Below are 22,224 nucleotides of genomic sequence, written 5' to 3'. Positions count from 1 at the left end.
TCAAAATTCAGAGGCTGACCCCGCTGTCATTTAGCTCGAACGAGACCCCTCGCATTCAGACCATCTTCATTGGCTTTAAATAGTTTATCTCCCCTCGCCTGTTTCTCTTCTCGGCTTAAGTGGGTTAGGCTAATTTAATTCTACTTGACTATGCTGTCAGATTGTTATACGTCCTTATTTTGTCCTTGTGAACGTTGGTACGCTACAGTTTCTTGTCATGTATAACATTGATGAATTGAGCTAATGTCTTACCTGAAAGATGCCCTTAATCACGTTTGTCTCGATTCTCTTCATAGTGGCTCATGAGTGTCACAGGTTTCTATTGTACGGATATGACCCCGTGGCCAAATGAGCTCTTTAAGAGCATCTGGATTGCATCATTAATCTCATTTTCACATAAGTCATGCAAATAAAGCATTGATAGCTAATGGCTTTTATTAAACGGTGACCAGAGTAAAATGATTAAATACACTAGGGTTCAATGAATTATTTATTTAGTAAATAATAAATTTAATGAAAGAGTGTCTGGTGTTTGCTCACCATCCACAATGCCAAGGTGTTCTGGCTGCTATTTGGTTTATTATTGTATTATAATAGAATTGAAATTAATTTTGATTTTATTATTTTTCATATAGAACAGACATTACTATTTTCATCAACATTATACAGTTGAGGTCAAAATTATTGAGACACACACACATACATATGTGTGTGTTTGTGCCAATAATTTTGAAAGAAATAAAATGTTGAATGCTTATATATATATATATATATATATATATATATATATATATATATGTGTGTGTGTGTGTGTGTGTGTGTGTGTGTGTGTGTGTGTGTGTGTGTGTGTGTGTGTGTGTGTTATTGAGAGAAATCATGAGTAAGTGCAGAGGCATTGTGTGTGCTCTGTAAACTACATGGCTAGACTAAATGTGAGCGTGCATTTACTCATCATTTGCACAAAAACAGATTCAGTATTCCTCAATATGAATTAAAAAACAATATGAAATCCAAACTCAGAATATTATGCGAACCTGCAGTAATTAAATGTTAAATAAAACAAATATACTTTATGTATTTAATCTCATTTTATTGACCAATGTCTTTGCTGCTGACCTTTGATGATCCAGTTCAACCATATGAATAAGCAAAAATTACTTGTCAAGTAATGAGTGTCAAACTCCTGGAATTAGTTACTTTTTTAGGAAGTAATGCAATATTGTAACTTATTACTTTTTAAAGTAAAGGCCCCAATATACTTCACATCAGTTCGTTCTTCGATTTCGCTTGATGTAATTTCGCGCAAACTCAGGCCAAAATGAAGTTCTTTTTGGGAGTTCGAAACCGCTTCCCAAAGTGAACTCTCTGGAAAAGATCGCTCTGGCTAGTAAACACCTTCGTACTACCATTGGTCCGTGGTGATTACGTAATAGGTGTGTGCGCTGAGGCTCCGCCTTCTCTCACGTGGAAATCTCCTCTGGTTCATTTCTTCAGATCAGATGTCCGCGAGTAAAAAAAAAAACATAAACATATTGGAGAGCTGCTTTATAGTAGAAAATGAAGTAGGCCTACTTCTGATGAAATGAGACACTGACACTGTTTTTCATGTTTAATACTGTAAAGCTGCTTGATTTTAAGCAATCTATTGTATAAAGTGCTATATAAAAGTGATGTGACAAACATATCCACGTCTAGATGCTTTGATGATTTTGTTATTGAGAGGAAAGCGTGCAACACATATTTACATACTGTAAATACCAGTTGGATGTTCGCTAACAGTATATCACTGGTCATGTATTTCGAGCTTCGTTTTACCCAAAAATGAAGAACGAAAAATAACTTTGCCGTGAGTATATCGGGGCCTTAACTTTCCCCAACACTGTTGTTTCTGTGCAAAATTTCTTGAAAATGTAAACCAGGACTGTGCGCTAACTTGCCATGAATTGCAGTCTTGCGTACAGTCTATCCATACTGTGGTCTGATTGCTTTAATACAGGTTCAAACCATCACTCGCCCCTGGGTCTCAGCAGTATCTCATGTCACTGGTGGCTTTTCTTGTGGTCTGAGGCCATTCAGATGAACTGAATCAAGCCAATAAGAGTCATCTTTATGTTTCTCAACATCGAAGATGGCCAGGTGGCACTAGAAACGCTTTGAACTCTGTCTAAATGCAGCTTCGTGCAACAATGAGGGGCCTCCCTTGGAGCTCTGGACTCTTTCAGCGTGGATTAGGCCGTCCCGGTACAAGCGGCGAATCACAGAACGATGTTATAAATGGACATGGAGATTGGCACGACCGAAGTGGCATTGTGACAGGCGGCATGTCTAGCTTCACAGCGAGCCGAAGAAAAAGAAAGGAGAATAGACGCTATTGTCTACTCTCTCTTCTTTTGCCTTTGTGGGCCAGTGTTTTAGGGAGAAAAAAAAAAAAAATGGAAACTAGCTCAAGGCTTTTGGAAGGTGACACTAAAGCTCGCAGCATGTCTGGGCACAGCACTCTTTGTTTGTCCGTCTGTGTGAGTCAGAAGTGCACCATATTTTTCTGTTTGTATCATATACTTGTGTACCACAACATTGTATATTTGTGCGTGCGGTTTGTGTGAGTCACAAAGTGAGTCATGTGTTTGGTACTCAAATAGTCAGAGATTTTCAGTCAAATTTGACATTTAACTCCAAGAAATAATTTTAACGTGTGTAGTAAATGTTGTAGTTTTGATGCACCGGCACATTTGGCACAAAAACCAAATTATAAAAATATTTAAAAAATTTGTTGCTTAAATATTTATGTCTATTATTGGGGAATCTGGTGAATTAAATACTTGACGAAGATGGACATAAACCGAATGATATGATTTAACTGTCAAGCCGTGTGCATTACGTGTGCGTGCGAACTCCTACAGTTGTAATCACTTACATCCACACAAGTAGATTTATGGATTTGTCTGTGCTTTGATTAGTATGAGCAATGTGCTTCATATGGGGGAGATTTTCTACTTCATTTTTCAAACATGTTTTAACAACACTTCCACAAGACGTTTATGTTTTTCCAGCGACCCGACTGTAATCAGAAGTTGTCAGAAATTAAGCCGTCGCACGAGGCCCATCTCGCTTATCGAATTTCACAGCAGTATCGCCGCACAATCACGCCATTGATAGCTGTGAATACCCCTCCCATCAGATGTCTAACCAAACAAGTATGAGACTAATTCACTCGTTTAACTCTTTTACTCCCTTTATTCTTTACGACATGTTCGTTTTGGTTTTTAAAGCACCGTGAGGTGTGAGATCTGTGGGAAAGATGTACCACAAACTCATAGATGGAGAAGCAAAAGTGTTAAACGAAGAGTCCTGATGCCTCCTAAGGAAATTTAGGATATATAATATACTTTAAAGGGATACTCCACTTTTTTTGGAAATAAGCTCATTTTACAACTCCCCCAGAGTTAAACAGTTGAGTTTTACCGTTTTCGAATCCATTCAGCCGATCTCCGGGTCTGGCGGTACCACTTTTAGCATAGCTTAGCATAGATCATTGAATCGGACAAGACCATTAGCATCTCTCTCAAAAAAATGACCAAAGAGTTTCGATATTTTTCCTATTTAAAACTTGACTCTTCTGTAGTTACATCGTGTACTAAGACCGACGGAAAATGAAAAGTTGCGATTTTCTAGGCTGATATGGCTAGGAACTATACTCTCATTCCTGCGTAATAATCAAGAAACTTTGCTGCCGTACCATGAGTCCAGCAGGCGTAATGATATGACGCAGCGCCTGAAAATAGTCCCCAGCTCTGTAACTTCCAACCTGACCGGGACTAAGTTTGTCTAACCTATTAGACCTATTTTCAGGCGCTGCGTCATATCATTACGCCTGCTGGACTCATGGTACGGCAGCAAAGTTTCTTGATTATTACGCAGGAATGAGAGTATAGTTCCTAGCCATATCAGCCTAGAAAATCGCAACTTTTCATTTTCCGTCGGTCTTAGTGGTCAAAAAAAGTGGAGTATCCCTTTAAGGCGTAGTTTCTGCGACACTAGTGGCAATAAAGCATATTTTCAAACAACCTTTCAAACGCCCCTTTTGCGTGTCGCTCCTCCCCCAACTCAAACATGACAAATACAGTTCTTAAAGGAATAGTTCAAATGAAAATTTCCTGATAATTTACTCACCCCTGTCTTTCTTTCTTCAGTGGAAAATAAATTAAGCATTTTGAGGAAAACATTTCAGGATTTTTCTACACACAATGGACTTCAAAGCCCTTTGAAACGGCATTGATTTGAACTTCAACATTCTGGTTGCCATTGAAGTGCTTCAAAGGGCTCTGCACGATCCCAGCTGAGGAATGGGGGTCTTATCTAGCGAAACGATCGCCCATTTTCCAAAAAAAAAAAAAAAACTATATACTTTTTAACCACAATTGTTCGTCTTGTGCTGGTCTACGATGCGCCACATATTACGTCATCACGTTGGAAAGGTCATGGAAAAAAAAGAAGAAAATAATAATAATAAATTAAAACAGATAGATAAGACCCCCATTCCTCAGCTGGGATCGTGCAGAGCCCTTTGAAGCACTTCAGAGCCCTTTGAAACGGCATTGATTTGAACTTCAACATTCTGGTTGCCATTGAAGTCCATTGTGTGTAGAAAAATCTTGAAATGTTTTCCTCAAAAAAAATATATTTCTTTGCCACTGAAGAAAGAAAGACATGGACATCTTGGATGGCATTGGGGTGAGTAAATTATCAGGAAATTTTCATTTTGAGGTAAGCTAATCCTTTAAGGGTGCTTGTGATGTCTCAACTGGTAAAAGCAGGCTAATTTCAATCAAATGAATACTTTTAGCTGTGTTGCTATGTGTCATGAGTAAGCAACTGGGCAGACAAACACTGTCTTGAATGAACGCAAGCGTCTCACTTATAATAAACCCATCACAACTGTTTACGGCTAAATAAACATTATTAACTGGTACATATGTCATTTTAAACAGGTGCATGATGATGCTATATGGTATTGAATCATCCTCTGTAGCGTTTCATCGCAATGCCCTGTTAACTTTGACATGTTTATGACCTGTTTAAACTTTGAAGGTCTAAATTCAGCAAATTTTGGCTTGCACATCTGTAACCAAAGCTGAATGTCTTTTCATATTGTAACGCATCAGTCATGGTCCCACAGCATCTTAACACCCTCTGGCTCCGCCTACCACAGAAGCCACGCCCCAAACTCTCACGATAGGTTGAGCTGGAAAGTGATTGACAGATCTGAGTGGACCGCTCAATGTTTAGATGGTGCCTGGGAGGCTCAATGTTCACACTTTTGTCGGAGATAAATCCATGAATGGCATATTAGTCAATGAAAAATGAACTGGGTTTAGAGAATGTAAAGAAATGTAACCTTTTGTGTAACCAAAAAAACACACAATTCAAATGGGAACACTTTTTTAAATCTCCTGAGCAGAGAGAGAGCAACCTCTGAGCAATCAAATGCGTGTGTGTTTATCCATGGCTCGGTTCCCAGTTTTGGTGGTGTGTGAGAACAGTGGCTGCTCGACCTCACGATGCTACACTCACAGGGCGATAACTGATGCTCACCGCTGATCTGTTATGATGGATATCCCTACTGACAACGATCTGATGTGATCATGTGTGGGCAGACGTGACTAACACTCTAAACATTAAGGTTCTTAAAGGACGTTTTTGTAGTGATGCCAGAGAAGAACCATGAATATAGAAGACATGCTAATAATCTGAAGAACCTTTTGTGAAATGTGAAGGTCCCATGGATGGTAAATATGCTGCCAATGAAGAACATTTATTTAAGTGTGATTTAAGTTCTTTCTCACACATGGCTTTTTGTGGTGTCTTTGAGGAATGCTATACAGTAGTGGCCAAAAGTGATATCTGGAGGACATTTATTATTAATATTTTTTTTAATATATTTTAAATATGTGACCCTGGACCACAAAACCAGTCATAGGGGTCAATTTTTTTGAAATTGAGATTTATACATCACCTGAAAGCTGAATAAATAAGCTTTCCGTTGCCTATGGTTTGTTAGGATAGGACAATATTTGGCCGAGATACAACTAAAATCTGGAATCTAAGAGTGCAAAAAAATCGAAAAATTGAGGAAATTTACAAAATATCTTCATGGAACATGATCTTTACTTAATATCCTAATGATTTTTGGCATAAAAGAAAAATCGATACTTTTGACCCATATAATGTATTGTTGGCTATTGCCACAAATATACCCGTGCGACATGTGACTGATTTTGTGATCCAGGGTCACATATGAGGAAATAACAGAACACTAAACATGGTTAAGGTATTTTTTTGAAGATTATTTGGCAAAAAAGGAAAGCTACAGCTACAAAAAATGCACAGAAAATAAATGCTCTCAGGAAAAAGCAACAATGGATTATATCGTAATCAGTTATTAATATTTTGTTTTTGTACGTGCTCAATTTTTACAGCCTGGAGAAAAATGTTATGCAGTTTGGCATGTTTCATTGCGTTATCTTGCGTTAAAGCCATCATTATTTACTCACATGTCGTTCAAACCCAAAATTAAATGGTTTGTGTACTTTATTCCAAGTCCTCTGAAGCCGAATGATAGATTTGTGTATGGAATGAACACAACTGTTGCCTCTTAAAAAAAAAAACAATATGAAAAAAATTATGACAGAATTTCAAATATGTGGTGCAGTTATTTCTGTAAACGCTGCTGTGTTTGTTTTTACAATGAATGAATAATTAGTCTTGAACTAATTAACTTTTTAACTACTGAGGATCAGTAGAATACCTCAAAATATTTCATAATTCTTGTAAACATGGTTTAAACAAAACTGACTTCAAAGCTTTTGTTTGTAAATATTGCAAATCACATTTCTCAATTGTAAACAACCACATTTAGGAAATATTTATATTTCCCTCAGTTGGGAGATGTTAAAGTTTGTACTTGGTGAAGTTGTGAAATATAACTACTACTGAAGAAAATGTGCTTTTTGCCTAGGGTGTTGTGGCTGTTGCTATGCAATAGGGTGCTCTGAGTGGTTGCTAGGGCGTTGCTAGGTCTCTGTGATATCATGTATGTTTTTTTGGTCCAGTGGCTGAAAATGTTGCATCTGATCACTTGAAGTAACAGCACACCTCTAGTCAGCAAGACACATGATTTGAGGAGTCATTCATGTCTGGAACATAATTGTATGAGTAATGCACCACAGTCTAATACTTATTTACTGCTTGTTAGAGATTTCTCTTTAGAATCTGGCCTGAGCAAAAACAACTAAACATCCATATTAATTAGTTTTAATTTATTTATTTACAGTCTATGGCAAGAACATGTAACTCCCCCTCCCCCTGGTGGACAAAATTTAATTCTTATATTTCAATAATAATAATAAATAAATACAAATCAATTTTCAAATAATGTTTTTAATATATTTAAAATGCGTTTAATAAAAAAATAAATAAAAAAAAAAAAACAATCTAATAACTTTTATGCTTTTTTTGTTTTGTTTTAATTAATATAATTATTCTTTTTTATCATTTAGTATGTTTGTACTGAAACATTTTGGTAAACTAAACACTGCCATCCATCCATCCATTCATCCATTCCAATCCATCCCAATCCAATCCAATCGGGGAATTTTAATGTTGGATGGAATGGAAATTTCCATTTATACTTTGCTTAACCCATTTTTTTTTTAAGTTAATCAACTTCTAGCTAAGTTGTTCTTCTAGTCCAAGATTATCGAACCTTTTCTGCAAATACATTATTTGAAATATTTTAATAATATAATTATAGTAAAATTATTTAAAATGTATAAAAAAAAAATATTTAAATGTGTTTGTATTTTAAATTCTACATTATTTTTATTCTAATAACATACATGCTTTTTTTTATTTTCTGTTTTTTATTTATTTATTTATTTTATCCTTCAGTATTTTTATACTGAAACATTTTGGTGAACGACTGCCCTGCAACACTGACGTGTGATCCTGCAGTGCTTGAATCATTTAGTTTGCCCGAAGCTTCACTTATTGCAATTCATGCCTCATATAAATCAGACGTAACTCAGCTTGTGAAAGAGCCTGTCCCAGACGTAACCCCAGCCCCTATAAAAGCGCCAACATGGACGCCATCCACCGCACTTAATAGGGGTGAAAGGTACCAGCATCTCATCATCAGACACATGCAAGTTTTTCACTCCGGACCAAATAAACCCCATGCCACCTCTCTGTTATCCTGCTCTTTTTTTCACTAGGATTGCGTATACTCAGCCAGCGGTGCCGATGTTTAAAGAGGTCGTGAAGGAAACTGTGCCAAGATCTGCTCCTCTGCAGTCGTACCCTTGTGAGAGAAGCAAACAGAAATGTTGCCAGCGAACAAGTGTTGGTCCAACTCAAACAAACCTAGCAGGCGAGCCATACAAAGCTCCACTTCACTTCACACCAGAGCTCTGGTTTCAGGTCAGAGGATTACAGAAGCCACCTTTAGTGACGCTTCATTACTCAGACCATCGTAAAGCCCAATCACGGATGCCGGATAAGCTTGCCATTGCCAGTATGGGTTAATGTGAAGTGGCTGTGTTTGGTGATGTCATATTTATAAGCACAATTACAACTTGTAGTTTTAAATGATAGTTTTACAGTTTAATTGACACCTAAAAAAAAAAAAAAGTTAACCACCAAAGTTTTACCAAAGTGTGGAAATATCTGAAAATCGGGGGGAACACCAGCTAGGCTCATGAATATTAATTTAATGCAACATTCTTCCAGTGGCTAACCCTTACTGATTTGCTTGCACTTTTGTTCAGTCCATTGCTATGGGAGCTTGTTTCCGCCACAGAATAAAACATTTTAAAAGATAATTGTGACTTTATATCTCGCAATTGCGACTTTATATCACGCAATTCTGACTTTATATCACGCAATTCTGACTTTATATCTCGCAATTGCGACTTTATATCACGCAATTCTGACTTTATAACACATAATTGCGAGTTTATATCTCGCAATTCTCACATCTTTTCTCAGAATTGTGAGATATAAAGTCCAGTTCTAAGGAAAAAGTTTTTTTTTAACCTCAGAATAGTTTATATCTCCCAATTCTGACTTTATAACACGCAATTGCGACTTTATATCATGCAATTCTGACTTTATATCTCCCAATTGCGTATTATAAAGTCCGAATTGCGAGATATAAACATATGTTCAAGTATATTTCTCGCAATTGCGAGTTTATATCTCATAATTCTGACTTTATAACACGCAATTGCGACTTTATATCACACAGTTTTGACTTAATAACACACAATTGCGACTTTATATCACGCAGTTCTGACTTTATAACCTGCAATTGCGACTTTATATCACGTAATTCTGAGAAAAAAAGTCAGAATTGTGAGATTAAAAAGTCGCAATTACCTTTTTTATTTTTCACTCTGTGGCGGAAACAAGCTTCCATACATTGCAGATGCAACCTGTTTGACCAAGGTGTCTGCTTGATCTTAAAGCTGTTGTTTTGTGTGGATGACTTTTATCCGAAATACTTAGTACATTTTTATTTTGTAATTTATTTTTTTTTTTAATCACGCATTTTAAAACCAATGCAATGCTTTGTAATTCATTTTAAAATGTTTACTTAAAAAAAAAAAAAATTGTTACCATCTTGATTCTCACCAATTGCATGAACATAAGTATAGCAATTTCACGTTCCCCGCCCAACGCGACTCGAGACCACCTCAGAAACCCTACGAGTCCTGCGAGCCATGCTGTGCCATGCCTCATAGCTGAATTAAATAATATGCTGTCATGGGTAAGTGGATTACTTAGCATTATTGAAAATGAGTAATGCTGCAATTATGGATGGAGGGATGAGAATGGGGTCTGGGAAAGCCTTTTAGCAGTCGAGCAGATTCATACGGGAGGGAGGAGCCGCACCAAATAGGATGAAATGCATTCCTGATTGTGCTCCGATGGACAAAGATGTCAGGCCAAAACAGCTGCGAGAACAATGCGTCTCGGATAGGGCAGTACGTCACTAGTACTAATTGAATGTTGCAGGACATGTACGCATATGTGAAAGTGTTTTGTTGACTTAAACATTATAAAACGAGTTGTCAGACAAAGAAAGAAGTAACCGAGCTTGTCTCTATTGTAGCGTCTATTACGTTAAACCACATGCCTGATCTTCAATAGTCTATTTGACTTTCTTTTAAAGAACTCCATGTTGTTTGCAAATAAAAATCAGGTTTCCACCTCGTTCTGTGGTCTTTATGTCCTTTGAACGTCCTCGTCATAGTAAAGGCACTAACCTACCCGGTTGCGAGGCCATACAAACATCACATCAGCTGTCTGTATGAAAGCTCGGAGGAAAGATATTCGGTGTCTTTGCTGTGGTTGTGGCCTTTATCTGATGAACAATGCATTAGGGCAGCTCATGCAGTATTCATGCGCGAGTCTGAGGCATTGATGCATTGTTCTTCTGCTAAAGGCCACCTGTAAAGATCAGTCCCGTTTGGGAATGCATTAGAAAAAAACGCTCGACAAAATGCATCTATAGCATTAAGAAGCAGAACTACTAGAACACACGCAGTTGTGTGCTCAGCAGAGCTAATTTGCAAGAGGCACAGGTACTAAACATACTTTATTCGAGCATGTCCATGCAAGCTTGATTTTATGCATCATCATTTTTAGGCACGTCAACATTTGAAGTAACTGTACCTGACTAATCTTCACACTGGTCTATCACTAACTACTTTGATATATTATAGCCTCCTCCCTTCATTTGTTAACTTTCAGCAAAGACACAGAAGGTTTAAAAGAGGTAAAAGTCACACAATGCTGTTTCTTCTCAATCTCGCACCCGTTTGTGTTTTGAAATACGTATAACTGCGGATCAGTAAGTTGTGATTGTGTCGGATAAAGCCTCTGAAGTTTGTTAGAGCTCATATTGTATGAATTCTATAACTGAGAGTCTGTCTTGGACAAACGTAGATGAAGTTCTGCTAAAAAAAAAAAAAAAAGTATTGTAGTTGAATAACATCCTGATGTTGAAAAGTTATAGCTGTAGGCTATATGAATTAATAATATTATATAAAGATATAAAAATACTAACACACACACACACACATGGACACACCATAGCATTGCAATTGCACAAAGATGGTCTTAGAGCTAGAATATAGAGGGCCCTATCTTGCACCCAGCGCAATTGGCTTTGTACACCGACGCATGTATCATTCCTATTTTGCACCCGACGCACAGCGGACTTTTCCCTCCACAGACGCATGTCGGTAATTTAGGGAATGAACTTGCGCTCCCGGAGGCGGTTCAGCGAAAAGAGGAGGCCTGTTCCGGCACAAACGTTCCCTGGTGCTATTTTGCAGTTTCAGAAAACAATTCCGCCACAGACCAGGAAAAACCTCGTCTAAAGTCAGTGGTTGTGCATGTTATTCATATGCTATTTTAAGGGCGCATGCTTGGCCATAATCAATGTAGCGTGTGCACAACGCGCATACACTTTGCTTATCTCATTTACACACAGACGCAGCAGTTCTCATTTTTAGAAAGCCATACATTATTACAAGGAAAAATATTAACACACAAGGGAAATCATTGTTGTGTCCAAGAAGATGTGAAAAAATAGGCATAAATCTAGCTTACACATTTACCCAAATTTTTAAACGCCTGTTTAACTGAAGCTGATTTGAGTGGGTTTCTCCATCCCCATACAATGTCACTTCTCTGTGTTTTACGGCCCTGACGAGAACGTCGGTCTCCTCGGCTGTGAACCGCTCCTGGCGTGCGTCTGGCAAATCCGCCGTTATAATAGCAATCCGCCATGGAACAAGCACGCCTGCTCTTAAAGGGAATGTGAGATGTCGCTCTGATTGGTTTATTTCACGTTACACCCAAACCACACCTATGAGTAATGAAGCTACTTCAGACCAACCCATTTTAGATTTGCGTCGGGCGCTAGAGTCACTTATCCCGAGATCCACCCACAAAGTTACTTGCGTTTCGCGCTTGATACTTGCGTTTCAGATCGTTAAAATAGGGCCCATTGACTTGATGTCACAAAACTTTCATTTTTATTTCATTAGGTCTTTAAATAAATCCCCAAATTCGCATTTAACAGTTCAAAGCTGGCACACTTTAATTGCACAGTTGGATCATCAGTGATGCCAACTCTTAATTTGGCCCTGGCTTTATATTGAACCGCACAGAAAGAATAAGAATGCTGTTTAAGTAAATAGTTGTGGCATTTTCTATGGCTCCCGGTGGACTAGTAATGAAAAATAGCTCTGTGATATTCACGCTTGAGATGGTTCCTGCTGAAGTTGCTGAAACTCAGCTTAACCTAGCCGTCCTTGAGTCTTTCTCATGGGCTCTGCTTGTCCGGCGTCCCGCTATGAAGCATTCATATGTTTCCAATCTGAAGTGACACCGAATCTCCTCTCCGTCCCGCCTTTCCTGTCCTCTGTCTGCTCCGTATGAAGGAAATGCCAGGGATTTCTCCATCACCAATCGCAGGTGTGCTTAATCTCAGTTCTGATGAGTTAGCACTTTTGTCACGATTTGGTTGGATCTATCCCATAAATCTTCGGGGGGTTCCCCGAGGCGTCCCCTCATGGAGACATCAGCAGAAAATGTTGGAGCCATCGGCCAGGCTCCGGGGAAAATGTTCAAGGTCTCTCAGCATCGGTTATCCTGCTGTCATCCTAATAGTTTGCCTCGGGAAAGCGAACGCGTAAGATCAAGGCAAAGGATTGGGTGAGCTCTATAAAATATATTCTGTTTTTATGTTGATCATTCAAGAATTATTACACTAAACAAAATCTATCTATCTATCTATCTATCTATCTATCTATCTATCTATCTATCTATCTATCTATCTATCTATCTATCGATCTATCTATCGATCGATCGATCGATCCACCCACCCACCCACCCATCCATCTACCTCTACCTCTACCTCTACCTCTACCTCTACCTCTACCTCTATCTATCCTATACCTCTAGATCTATCTATCTATCTATCTATCTATCTATCTATCTATCTATCTATCTATCTATCTATCTATCTATCTATCTATCTATCTATCTATCTATCTATCTATCTATCTATCTATCTATCTCTGTCTGGATCCAAATTACTCTATTAAATATAATGATTTGTAAAAACCTGTTTAAAACCTTTAAAAACTACAACCTGGAACTGTAAAAATGGAATGGGATGGAAATCATTATTTGTTTCTTAATTAATGAATGAACGAATGAACATATGTCTACAATAAGGGAACTCACATGTGACTGGGAATGTCACCAATGACCTGAAACTCATAAAAACTCTCCGGCCAAAGAGTGTGGGAAACTGTGGTACTTTTGTGAGGGGTGGTCGCTTGAGGTTTTGACTCTGGATTAACCACGAGCGCAGTGAATTACTTGGAAAAAGCCACTCACCGTGTCCTGTGAGTTCGGTTCTCCTTGACTACAGCGCGTAATGAGCCACTAAATGAGACAAATAGCCACGGCACATATAATGGGTTCTCCTCTAGTCACCTCCTGTCAGGGAATTCACTAATCTTCCTGTTTAACTCCTAAAGACTTCCATCTTTATACCCACACATGCTCAGACATACTGTCTTTCTGCGGTCTAGTAGAAGGATTCATTAACGCTCTTTGGTAAACATCTACGCTGACCCCCCCCCTCCCCTCCCCCCAGCCCATATCAGCCGTTTCTAATCCCTGTGAAACCCTCAGTAGTCGGCCAAGACCAAACTTATCGAATGCGTCTAATCCTCTCACACATTTCACTGCGTGACACCTACACATTTGTGCTCTTTTTGTCCTCGCCACTGCAAGCACTAGAAGAGACACTAGTCTGGAGTAGCATTGAGAATCTGTTGACCTGTGTTTCTCGTGACGCCGCCGGTCATTCTTTCAGCGAGCGAGGGGATCGAGTGCCTCTCTAGTGCTGAAGTGTGCTTGTGGATCGCTCCGTAAAATTACATGGAAAGACATCTAGGTCTCTGTTTGTACTGGAGGTTTTCAGGGATGGAGATGCATTTGTTTCATTTAAAGAATAATAGTATATGATGCTTAAAAAGTTCCTCAAAGATTGATCAGTAAGATTAAAAGTCTCTTCTGCTCACCAAGACTGCATTTATTTGAACTACAGTCAAAAGAGCAAATATTTTGAATGTGAATAAATTCTATGTGAATAAATTGTAAAATGTAATTTATTCCTGTGATCAAAGCTGAATTTTCAGCATCATTACTCCAGTCTTCAGTGTCACATGATCCTTCAGAAATCATTATAATATGATGATTTGCTGCTTAAGAATTTTTTTCTTTCATAAATTCAAAAGAACAGCATTTTTTTATTATATATATATATATATTTTGTAACATTATCAATGTATTTACTGTCACGTTTGATCAATTAAATGCAACCTTTCTGTATTAAAGCATTCATTTATTTAAATTAAAACCTTACTGACCTCAAACTTTTGAACAGTAGTGTATATTTCAAAGAAAAAAAATATATTTTCAGAATTCAGATTGAGAATTGAATGTTTACTATTATTTTGTATTTTTTAGGCTGGGTCATTTGAGTAAGTTTTAGATTTAAAAATACATTAATCATCAGTATATATTCTCAAAAAATACATTGCTTGTGATAAAAGCACCCTGTTTTACTCCTTCAGATCTATCTTTCTCTTTCTTTACACGTCTCACCCTCATCACACACTTACACCACAACCCATGACAGGCACATGATGTGCTCGGCTCTCAGACAGACATATTTTTCTCCGCACAACAGTTTTAGGGCAAAGTCTCACCCTTCTGCTTGATTCGGCCCCAGTCACCCTGACCCATCTTACCCACACACATCCAAAGCTGTAGTCAGACACTTATTATTTAAAAAGAATCACGCCATAGAGAGCATGCCAGCAATGTAATTTGTGCAAAGCAACAATCGGGGGCCAACATTAACACTTATCAAGTGCCAAAAGAAAAAATTCGGATTTGTTGAGTTACTGGCCGGGGTGCGAAGAAAGAATGAGGGTCTGACCATCATCACCCTTTTAATTCAAGGAAAAGTTTATTTTATTACTGATTTTTTCATTCAAATCTCATTCAAATCAAACATTATAGATAAACATTGCGGTAACACTTTAGTTAAATCCTTTATTAAAGTATTTTTAATGCATTAATTATTCCTTGCAATCTCATGAATAGTTATATTCAGTTATAATACATTATAGGCCTTATGTTGCGCCTTTAGAAAGTATAATGCTTTAAAACACAATAAACACACAATGACAATAAACCAAATACAGATGTAACAGTTTATATATATATAAAATCCATTAAAATGTTCATTTTGAATATCTTTATAATGCATAAAGGCTTTAAGTATAGTGTTACCAACACTTTACATTTAAAATGTAACTGTAAATTTAAAAGTAAATGTAAAATAAATGAAATATAATTGTGTAATACATTTTTACAATTGTCTAAATATTTTTTATGCAAGTTATATTTAGTTTGTTTAAAACATGCTTTTTTATATATATTAAACTATTTTGTATACAATTTTTACATTCAATGTATAAATGTATAATGTAAAAAAAAATGTATTTGTTTTGTTTATATATAAACACACACACACACACACACACACACACATACACATGTATAAACATTTATAAATGAAGCAACTATCCAGGATGTTTTGGTATCATTTTACAGTGTTTTCTCTCGGATTCATTTTGCTAGGGTTAACGAGAAGACGCAGCAGTGCCGGCTGTTCTGTTCTTCTTCAGGTATTTCTAAGGGCTCAGAAAAAGCACAGCAAAGATATTGTTATTACTAAGGAAGTCGTGCTCAATCCACAGGCTAAAAGATTCCCACAGGGAATCGGGCGTCAGGTTATTTCTGCATATCTGGCCCTTCTCTCCATCTTCCTCTCTGTCCGTCCTCCTCGTCCTTTTTTTTTTTTTAGAATGCATCATTTATAAAAAGTTTTGGATTCAAATATATTACTCAGTATATATTCACAAATATATATCACTTATGATATCCTCAAGTCACACGCTTCTTTTACAAGAAACAGAAAACATAATAAAACCAAAGGCCATTAAAACTTCAACAGTTATGAGTCATTTCCAACACAATGCTCTCTGAGATACTGTTGTTTATACATCCTATAAATGCATATGAATTAGCACTGAGTGATTGGAGAATGTGCACAAAGATGATTTTGGGCATCATAAACAGACATAATAGAGAATAATAAAAAGGCAGATGATCTCTCAATGCGCTGTAAGCTCGGATATATGAAGAGCGCTTCAAGGCATCATTGCACCCTTGTATCTTCAAGCTCTTTCTGTCTTGTTATCCTCTTTTTATTTCTCTCTCTCTGGACTGAGGAATCTCTTTAGATCTCTTTGCACACAGATAAAAAGGCATTTCGTATTGGGCTCGCCCGCAGGATCTGCCATTCTCTGCTCCGCCGCGTTCAAAGGGTCTGGGACTCAGTTCTGTGCTGTTAGATTTAGACACTCATAGCGTGAACCAGAGAGAATATTGCTACTTTTTACATTTTTATGCAAATGTTAAAGGTACACTACTGTGCAAAAAAATTAATAAAAAATCTTCTGCTCACTAAGGCTGCTTTTATTTGATCAAAAATACAGTAAAAACAGTAATATTGGTTTAAATATATTTTTAAATGTAATTTATTCATGTGATCACAACTGAATTTTAGTGCCACATGATCCTTCAGAAATCATTTTAATATGCTGATTTGGTGCCCAAGAAACACTGTTTATTATTAGAAATGTTGGAGAAAAATATCCTCCACACCTTCACAACACCAGCAGCCTGAAGCGCTGACACAAGACATGATGGATCCATGCTTTAGTGTTGTTTACACCAAACTCTGACCCTTCTATCTGAATGTTGCAGCAGAGATCAACATGTTTCCAATCTTCTATTGTCCAGTTTTGATGAGTCTGTGTGAATTGTAGCCTCAGTTTGCTGTTCTCATCTGACAGGAGTGGCATCGGTGTGTGTGTTCTGGTTCTGCTTCAAGGTTTGACGTGTTCAGAGATGCTCTTCTGCAGACCTCGAGTGGTTATTTGAGTTACTGTTGCCTTTCTATCAGCTGAACCAGTCTGGCCATTCTCCTCTGACCTCTGGCATCAACAAGGCCTTTTCGCCCCATTCTCTGTAAGCCCTAGAGATGGTCGTGTGTGAAAATCCCAGTAAATCAGCAGATTCTGAAATACTCAGACCAGCCCGTCTGTCACCAACAACCATGCCACATTCAGTCACTTAAATCAGCTTTCTTCCCCATTCTGACGCTCAGTTTGATCTTCAGTAGATCATCTCAACCATGTCTACATGCATTGAGCTGCTGCCATGTGATTGGCTGATTAGATATTTGCATTAATAAGCAGTTGAACAGGTGTACCTAATAAAGTGGCCAGTGAGTGTACATTGAACAATTTAAAAGGACAAACTTATAATAGTCCTGTCATTTTATGGAAAAAAGGTTTAACAAATTGCAACAGAAGCAAACTCAACTGATGTATCCTCCATATGTCCGGAGTAAGGAAAAAAAAAAGTCCAGAAGAATCCCATTAGGGGAACGTTTCGAAAAAGACCCAAATATAGCCTATTCATTCTTTTTCTTATGTGAATAGGGTAAACAAATTTAACCTTTAGATATCACCATGAAAATTACTGAGTTGACTACTTACATCAAGACAAACCAAAAATGTATTACAAGTTTTTTTTTAATTGTTTGTTAACATGGACAAACGGTGCGCAATCTAATTACGTATGTGCTAATTTGCATAAATACCACAACAGATCTAAACATTGGGTCTAGCCAGGTGAAAATGTCTTGTTGAATCTTGTTGACACATAACAGTAAAATACTTAATGTTAAGGTCTGAAGGGAACCCATTTAGCCTACCCATGAGCATTAATACATGGAGGCAGGAAGAAGTATGCCTTTTTCGAAACTTTCCCCTAATGGGATTCTTCAGGGCTTTTTTTTCCTTACTCAGGACATATTGAGGATACACAATCAGTTGAGTTTGCTTCTGTTGCAATTTGTTCAAGGTTGACCCCCATTTTGGCTTAAAATGACTGGGCTATAAGTATAGCACTTGAAAGTTTCTGTTTTATTAACATGTAGACATTGACTTCGATGCTATGCTATTCCAAAGAACAACAAAATATATATATATATTTTTGAATTTAATAACTTTCCCTTGAACTGTTTCTCACATCTTTTCTCTGTTTGTCTTCCAGAAACCGTGGACTCCCTGGTGCGTCAGGCGGAGAACCACACTCACACCGTCCTCCTCCACACGTACCGGGACCTGGCCGGTCCGGCGGCGGCTCCCGTGGGGGAGTTTTTCACAGATGTGGGGCTGTTCGTGTTGGGCTCCGAGCTCAGCCTGGAAGAAGCTTCGCAGCGCTTTTTCGACGCCCTGTTCCCTCTCGTTTACGAGCGACTGGTCGAGCCGGGTCTGTCCCGCTTGTCTCCGGCGTACGCCGAGTGTGTCCGCGCTGCATGTCGGGATCTGGTGCCGTACGGTGGAGCCCCGGGCCGTCTCGCCACACACATCTCCCGCGCCTCTCTGCCGGGACGAGTGTTTCTGCAGGCGCTTCACCTGGGCATCGAGGTCATCAACACCACCGACCATATTCAGCTCAGCCGTGAATGCAGACGTGGCCTTCTGAGGATGAGCTACTGTCCACACTGCCAGGGTCTGACCGCCAGCAAGCCCTGCATGGGCTACTGCCTCAACGTGGTCCGAGGGTGTCTCGCCAGCCTGGCCGAAGTGGACGCCCACTGGAGGGAGTTTGTGCGGTCGCTGGAGACCCTCTCCACCCGCATGCACGGGGCACAAGACCTGGAGCAAGTGCTTCTGGGAGTCCACGGGCTGGTGAGGGACGCAGTGGCCCACGCACAGAGGAACGGACCCCGGCTTTCCGCTCAGGTACTAAAGCACAGGTTGTAGGATCCGAAGTGATCATGCATAAGACGTCACTAATGATGCGTTGAGTTGACTCCAGGTTTCTCATGGTCAAATGACCCTCAGTAAATGAACTGTTGCTTTGGATAAAAGCATCAGCTGTTGTCATTATTCTTTGATGCAAAGAAGTCTTTTATTGTTGGGAATATTTACATTTACTCTTATGCATTTGGTAGATGCTTTTATCCAAAGTATGCTTTTTATCAGTTCATACATTCCCTGGGAATCGAACCCATGACCTTGCTGTTGATAACGCCATACTCTACTGTTGGAGATACAGGAATGTAGATTTATATCAATATATTTACTGCATATGAATATTTAATTTATGTGGATGTTTCTTCATCTATAGGTACTTTTGCCAGCTGGACTTTTTGAAAATTAAATATTTAGAGTAAAAACAAAACTAACTTATTTAAAAAAAGACTAATTTCATATCTATCCTTTTATGTATTCTAAGTACAAATTAGTAAATAATATTTTCTCAGTTCTGGCATAATTTGAGTAAAAAAAAAAAAAAAAAAAAAATATATATATATATATATAGCCTATATATATATATATTATGTAAATTATGTAAATTATTATTATTTAATCTTTCACTTTTGTTTAGATCATCTTAATTTGAGTATTTTAAGTATCACATACTACAAATAATAAAAAGTGTAGTTTTGACATGTTCTCCATAAAATTATATGAGAACAGGGCATAAAAGTATGCAATGTTGTAGAAAAATACATAAATTCAAGCCCTATTCAAGCTGGAATAAATTGATGCATTTGCCAGTATACATACATATTTTTCAGCTTTTCACAAAATTTTTGAAGCGACTATATGGCAACGTGACATGTGAGATTTTGCATTTAATTGAGTCTATAAAACCCTGAAGCCTCAATGTTCATTTACTTTTATGGCTGTGGCTCGTCCAAAAGACTTGCATTCACAATTAGGTAAACACTAAACCTAAACACTGGCCTTTGCATTTCTGCAATTTCCATGCCTTGAAAATTCCTCAAGCCGTGTCTCAGAAGCCAGCGTGTGTAACTACAGCTCGGACGGCGTGGAATGCGGGACGGCCTGAACATCAGTTGCTCGCAGTCACACACACACACACACATGCCATGATGCTGCCAGCGAGCCCAGAACATGCCCAAAATACCCTCGGTGTGGGCAGCTGCCGAGACACGGCCGACCGCGCTGATGTGTTCTGGCCACATGCAGACCGAGTTTGCCAGAAACCATAGTGGGCTTCTGTGGGATCCAGTACGCATGTTTTCAGATCGTGTTGTGCTGTGCTGAAATGTTTGCAGACAGTGTGTGTGTGTGTGTGTGTGCAAGCAGAAATAAGCCTTTAAACCGCATGGCTTTGTCAGCTATTGGGTGACACTTGATCTGCAGGGGTTGGGGTGTGGAACTGGATCAGAATCAAGTCTCTAATAAGGTGTTGTCATTGGTTAGGGTCAGTGTGGGACATCACGGCTAGTATTAGACCAATAAAAACACTCTATATGACCCGTTTCATTTAAGAGGGATGAGGATCTTCATAAAACACTACAAATTCCTATTACTGTCCGTTTAGTCACTGCAAAAAATGCTTTTCTTACTTAGTATTTTTGTCTGGTTTCCAGTCCAAATATCAAAAAATTCTTAAATCAAGATGCATTTACTAGATAAGTAAAATTAGATAAGATATTATGTCTTGTTTTCCGGGGGAATTAATCAAAATGAAGTGAGTCTTTGATTAAAACAAGCAAAATTATCTATCCATGGGGTAAGAAAAATAATCTTAATTCATTATTTTTCTTACCCCATGGACAGATAATTTTGCTTGTTTTAAGCAAAAACTCACTTAATTTTAATTTATTACCCCAGAAAACAAGACATAATATCTTATGGCATTTACTACTTTAGTTAATGCATCTTGATTTAAGATTTTTTTTTTTTATATATATATATATTTGGACTGGAAACAAGACAAAAATACTAAGCAAGAAAAGTATTTTTTGAAGTGGTCTCACATTGTTGGACAGTATGACCAAAATATTATATCACCGTATGAGTAATTGTACATATGGCCTACATACCATAATATAGTTATTTTTGCTGGAAATTAAATTAAAGCCATGTGGTAATGCACGTTTTTATGTATTACCACATGCCTAAATATGAGAGAATTGAAAGGTTGTTCATCTCATTTGATTATTTGGAACTTGATGGACACAAAACTCTATATATATATATATATATATATATATATATATATATATTTTTTTTTTTTTTTTTTATATATTAATATTTTAATTAACAACTAATAATAGTTGTATATAATTAATATTATAATATTTAAAAGTGGTGATAAATGAATATTTTGTGTAATATTTTTTTTTAATCTATAATATTAATAAAATGTTATTTTCAAAAAATAAATACAGTATAAATTGGTCTTTGTATATATAATGTATTATATATTATATTATATTATTAATATTATTATATATACAAAGACATATTTATTATACAAATACATATTTATTATTTATTATACAATTTAATTTAAGTAATACAGTTTTGAGTCTGAATGAGCTGCATTCTGTAAACACAACTTTGTTTGGCTGATAAACCCTGCACACCTCGACTCCTGAAACTGTGTGTACAGTCGGATTGGATCTGGTAGTTTCAAACGACTCGGCATCAGATGAGGCAGAATGAAGATTCTCTGTTTTTATCTGCAAACTAGACAATCTGTGAACAACTGATGAACATCTGATCCAAGAAACAATCCAAAGTCCTGTAGAAAGAAATGCTCTCTATTCCTCTCACTTGTACAGTCCAGCCCCAGATCATCATTAGAGAACCCGGCTCAAAGTTGACCTTTCAGAGGCAACGAGATTGCGAATCCCATGAGTTAAAAAACAGCATCGCCTAGTGGCTGATCATGACACTACACCCACATCAACACCTTCAGTGTGTGACCTGCAAACTGAGTTTCGGCCACGCCGGTGGATGTGTTAGAACTGTGACTAACATGTGTGTGTGTGTGTGTGTGTGACTTGTGCAGGTGCACAAGGTGTGTGGTCACCCCAGCAGAGAGCGGGAACAGGTGAGCAGCGTTCAGGACAGCAGAGACTCCATTCCTCTGAAGGCAGTGGGC

At 37.8% G+C, this 22,224-nt stretch overlaps 1 protein-coding gene across 1 annotated transcript in view; it reads left to right on the top strand.

Moving 5' to 3' along the window:
• gpc5a (glypican 5a) overlaps positions 1-22,224 on the top strand; it is a 168,334-nt gene that overhangs the window by 27,002 nt on the left and 119,108 nt on the right. The window contains exons 3-4 of the mRNA XM_084397194.1: positions 18,343-19,037; positions 22,132-22,224. The exon at positions 22,132-22,224 is cut by the window's right edge and continues 35 nt beyond it. Coding sequence (XP_084253320.1) covers positions 18,343-19,037; positions 22,132-22,224 — 788 coding nt within the window. The remainder of the gene's footprint in view (positions 1-18,342; positions 19,038-22,131) is intronic.

This window comes from Rutilus rutilus, assembly GCF_951802725.1.
Source record: "Rutilus rutilus genome assembly, chromosome: 2".
Taxonomy (NCBI): domain Eukaryota; kingdom Metazoa; phylum Chordata; class Actinopteri; order Cypriniformes; family Leuciscidae; genus Rutilus; species Rutilus rutilus.
Note: the sequence above shows the minus strand (reverse complement) of the source record. Positions and strands in the feature narration are given on the sequence as shown.